At 38.8% G+C, this 4,577-nt stretch overlaps 1 protein-coding gene across 1 annotated transcript; it reads left to right on the top strand.

Moving 5' to 3' along the window:
• The first annotated feature begins 830 nt into the window (after nucleotides 1-830).
• LOC126456931 (protein quiver-like) lies at nucleotides 831-4,296 on the top strand. Its single transcript, XM_050092864.1, has 3 exons — nucleotides 831-1,035; nucleotides 1,736-1,897; nucleotides 2,035-4,296. The coding sequence occupies exons 1-3, from the start codon at nucleotides 975-977 to the stop codon at nucleotides 2,277-2,279; spliced, it is 468 nt and encodes a 155-aa protein (XP_049948821.1). The 5' UTR covers nucleotides 831-974; the 3' UTR covers nucleotides 2,280-4,296.
• Nucleotides 4,297-4,577: the final 281 nt, after the last annotated feature.

A 4,577-nucleotide genomic window follows, 5' to 3' on the forward strand; every position in this document is an offset into this window, starting at 1 on the left:
GTAATGCGGGTGAAAATTCGGGGTACGGACCGAAGCTGGCTGGTCGCAAACGTGCAGACAGTAGGGCACGGGGAGGAGAGTGGTAATATGACAGAGACAACTCAATTTGCGGGGATGCGAGGAAAGAGGTGAATGCGTGAGCTGGTCCGTCCAAGAGGCCTGCCCAAGATGGCCCTAAGTTACTCTACGGCAAGGTGGAGAAAGGGAAACAACATGCTCACATCAGTATGACTGCAGTTTTCAGAGCCAGGGATATAGAAGGAGTACGGGCCACCTGATGCCGGCCCTGGCTCCGGATGATTGGGGTGGGGAAAGGAAGACAAGTTCGTCGCGGCGGTAGGATTTGCTGAGGCTGGGGGTGAGAGAGGAGTAGCAACAAGACGGCCCAGATACTGGCAGCTCAGAGTAACATTATGTGTTCCTGCAATGGGCCTGATTACTTGGTCTCTCTCACGTCTGGTACACCAAAGTCATGCACGCTGAAACTGTATCATAAAATACCGAAAAAAATACGCATACTGGCCCCTATGAACAATTCGCTTCTGGATACTACTGCTACTTGCCAATTAACGCAATGGCTTCAGAATGTTACGGGCTTTGGCTTAATCAATATTCTATGATTTTTTCTTAAACGTAGTTAGCTTTGCTTCAACGTCGTCTCGAAATTGTGCTATAGATAATTTTTGAATAACTTATATTTCGTCTGTTTTCCACCTCGAATGTCAAGATGCAAAATGGTAAAATGCTCGTTAAAAATGCAACGCTGTGTGGTGTACAACGAGCTCTGCTGCATTCTGATTTTGACAGTTCAGTGATCAGTCACTTGATCCTGAACAGAAGTTGCGGCGTGTGGATGCCAAGCTTGGGCGGCACGCTGACGAAGAGTCACGTGACAGGGCAGGATTGTTTGAATGCTGGAGTGAAACTTGGGCGTGTTTGTTATGTTATGTTGTGTGTGATTGATACGTTGCACGATGGCGAAAATTTTTCAGTTCTGTGCGCTTCTTGTGCTGCTAGGATTACTTGTGGAGCCCAGTAAGTATCGAAATCAGCAGAGAGTTGAAATAGGTACTCGCGACTTCTTGAAAACAAATGTTTCATTGATAGGAATGTGTTACGGATTCGAATGCTTTTCTGGCGAGTGTACTTGCAAAATTCATGTTTGTTTCAAGAACACTGCCCGAATGTTTCACAAGTAGTATGCAGTCGTATCAATAAGTAGTGTTAATTACATGGGATAGTGGCGTCCTATTTTCACAGAGATTGTTCCATTGTGAGCATATTTCGTTATTACTATAAGAGACATATAGCAAATAGATTGTCACCAAAGTATGTTGTTGCTCACGATGTTTGCATTTGCGTACTATTGATATATGGAATTCCCCATTGGTTTGATAGAATTGTAATTATTGTAATTGAATATACTTTCCAAATAACGGTGCCAGAGGAAGCATTACCGCCCATGAACTCAGTACGATTCGTTATATTGTATTTTGTAGACTTTAGTCAAATAAAATGCAAGCTCAATAAACTATAAATGTTCGTGTTGTTTGTGCTCATGTGGAAATGAAAAATTTGCTTGTTTAATCAACACATTCACTGTGTCCATACCTCGCTTCCAATCAGATTATCAATATTTGTGGGATGCTGCTTTGTATCCTGTAAAGTTTATTACTACTAAGTTGTAATATTTGAGGTTTTTCAACTCAAAACACTTGGAACACTTAAATTTCAGGCACTGGCATTAAATGTTGGGAATGTCGTTCTGATACTGATCCAAAATGTGCAGATCCTTTTGATAATAGCACTGTTCCCATAACAGACTGCAAGCAAGAACCAGATCTTCCACATTTAAAGGGTATTAGGCCAAAAATGTGCAGGAAGATAAGGCAGAAAGGTAATGCTATTTATTTAGACTGTTAAGATACATTGTTCAGTGATGTCTAGCATGATTTTGAAATACAAGTGACAGTCTTCTGCCTCACACGAGACATAAGCATATTATCTAAAAACCTTGTTTCTTTTTTATTACAGTTAATGGGGAATGGAGATACTTTCGTAGTTGTGCTTATGTAGGAGAAGTTGGAATTGCTGGAGATGAGCGCTTCTGTCTGATGCGTACTGGGACATACAATATTTTCATGGAATATTGTACATGTGATAGCAAAGATGGTTGCAATTCAGCAACTTCCTATCAGCCACACCACTTGCTACTTTGCTTTGGTATTTGTGTTAGTGTAGTACAGCATCTTGTGTGTTTCTTTAAGGCATTCCGATAAAGTACTTACTACAGCTGTAAGCACACTAGAGTCTCAGGTTTGTACAATTTAGGTGAATCTCATTTGCTAGGTGAAGATAATATATTTATCTCTCAAAGAAAGATATAGCAAACTAGAACTCGTTGCACCACGCGCAAAAGTTGTGGTTTTGAAGAACCTTAATTTTACTAGTATTTTCTGAATATATTTCCAGAGAATTTTATTATGCTTAATAAAGCATTAACAGTTACATGAAGTGATAAACCGATCCGTCCTATTAAAAGAGAAATGAGAAGACTGCCTCATTTTTATTTTATTTTATTGGGTGATATTTCTTTTCCTTTTGTGTTCATTATAGTATTACAAAGCAAGAGGAATCTCATTAAGGTGAACTATGAGAAACCGTCAGTGCCTGAAGTTTTGACATATTGCTTGTAAGATTATTATATTGCAATATTATTCTTAGTTTTAGAACTTGTTTTACCATTGTTACACTTTCAGTGATGGGCTTTAGTACTCGTGTGAAAGACTTTAAATCGTATTAATTCGTTAACATTTGAGTATGTTGTTACATAGAACACCTTAGCTTAATTTCTAAAGTGGTTTAAATTATTTGAATATTGTCTTTAATAATAGAATTGTCGATGTTGATGGCCAGAGACCTTTTACATTGTCTTAAATAAGATTGCATTTGAACAAAGATATGTGGGCTTGGTAATAAGATGATTATGGATGATACAACTTATGGATTGTCCATTAATGTAGAAAAATATTTAATAATATACCTCTTTAGAAGAGTACTGAGGAAACAATATAATTGTCAGTATTGTGGCACTGGGGCACTGAAGTTCATTGTGTACACATTTCCAGCTCATTCTCTTTAAATCTATAGAAATTGTAAGAATTCAAGGTAGTAAGTGCCTTTGATTATTGAAATTTTGTTCTGAGGTTTAATTTTTTGTGCTATAGTTGATACTGACAGCTGCAGCAGGCTGGGCACAGCAGCTTTGGGAGCCTACCTCAACCAATAATGTAACGTGATTTTGTATACGTATTCACAGCAACGTCTCAGTATTATCACAGCTCTGTAGTCAGCTACTGTTTTCGCCTGCAGCCATTTGTGTGTCGGAGTTGAATGCTGACAACAGTGGAACCACCTGTCGGGGATTTTCTTACAGTAACTCGGCTATAGAATGAGTGATGGGAAGTGTCTTTCATTTTGTTGATATTATATGACTCATCTGGAAAGAGCTGAAGTATCTGTGCTACATTCCACTGACAAAGCAGAGTATAGTTCTCCGTCCGTCTCCCTCCTGCACCCGTGCACCCCCGTCTAAAATAGATTTAAAAAAAGTGCGTGTATCGTTTGATATAGAGATAGGGCAAAGTATGAGACAGTGAAGATATGCAAATTTATTCATAGTTGAAAGAAAACTTGAAAATAAGAACAGATATATAGTGGGAGGAAAATGTTTGAGAGGTTTTGTTCCCAGTCCACTTGTAGTTGATGACATGTTTAGTGATCATGGCCATGCTACTGTTTAAAAATATTTTCCCATGTGGAGCTGGTCCTTAGTGTTTCCCAAATTTATTAAGAGTCACCAATGGTTGTAAGTGAAATGCGGATTCATATATTAGAGAGAAGTGAGTGATGCGTATGTTATTTATCTTTTCTCTCCCCATTCTGGTTTCCTCAAGAAACCCCTTGAAGCTTTTGACAGAATCTGTAGGATTGATGAGCAGCAGCATAGTCTGTTACCAGCAGCATAGCCTGTTAGGGAATACAGAAGTGTCAGATTCCACCAATCTGCTTTGATCCATGACATCAGCAACATGCCAGAAATGGCTGTTCTAAGCATCTGCAATATGGCGCCTATGATATCACTACATACACGCGGCAACAAACACAAAAATATGTATAAATAAGACATTAACACCTCCCTCCAAAAATACATTCAAACTAACGGGACAACTGTGGGAAATTGCGAGTTTTTGGGAGGAGAAAAGCTAAATATAACGGTAAGAAAAAAAGGGGGGGTCCCAAAACACACAAAATGACTAACAAAAAAAATAATTACAAAAATCTAGTGGAAATCGGACACTTCCCTTGACCTATATAGGTCAACCACAGCTGACGATACCAAAACACCAATGCCTACAGCAAAAACTACGGGAATTGGAATCAGAATAGCTGACAGTACGAAACACCTATACCTGCATATAAAAATACGAAAATTGGAGTAGGTCATTTCCCTTGACCTATATAGGTCAACTATAACTACTTATATGAAAAAACCAACCCCTACAGCTACGTAAAAC

This window comes from Schistocerca serialis, chromosome 2 (assembly GCF_023864345.2).
Source record: "Schistocerca serialis cubense isolate TAMUIC-IGC-003099 chromosome 2, iqSchSeri2.2, whole genome shotgun sequence".
In the NCBI taxonomy this organism is placed as follows: domain Eukaryota; kingdom Metazoa; phylum Arthropoda; class Insecta; order Orthoptera; family Acrididae; genus Schistocerca; species Schistocerca serialis.

What these genes read in the sequence shown, in the direction of transcription:
- LOC126456931 (XM_050092864.1), top strand. Translation starts at nt 975, where the DNA reads ATGGCGAAAATTTTTCAGTTCTGTGCGCTTCTTGTGCTGCTAGGATTA. An exon ending in AGGATTACTTGTGGAGCCCA is followed by an intron (nt 1,036 to 1,735) that starts GTAAGTATCGAA and finishes CTTAAATTTCAG; the next exon opens with GCACTGGCATTAAATGTTGG. An exon ending in CAGGAAGATAAGGCAGAAAG is followed by an intron (nt 1,898 to 2,034) that starts GTAATGCTATTT and finishes TTTTTATTACAG; the next exon opens with TTAATGGGGAATGGAGATAC.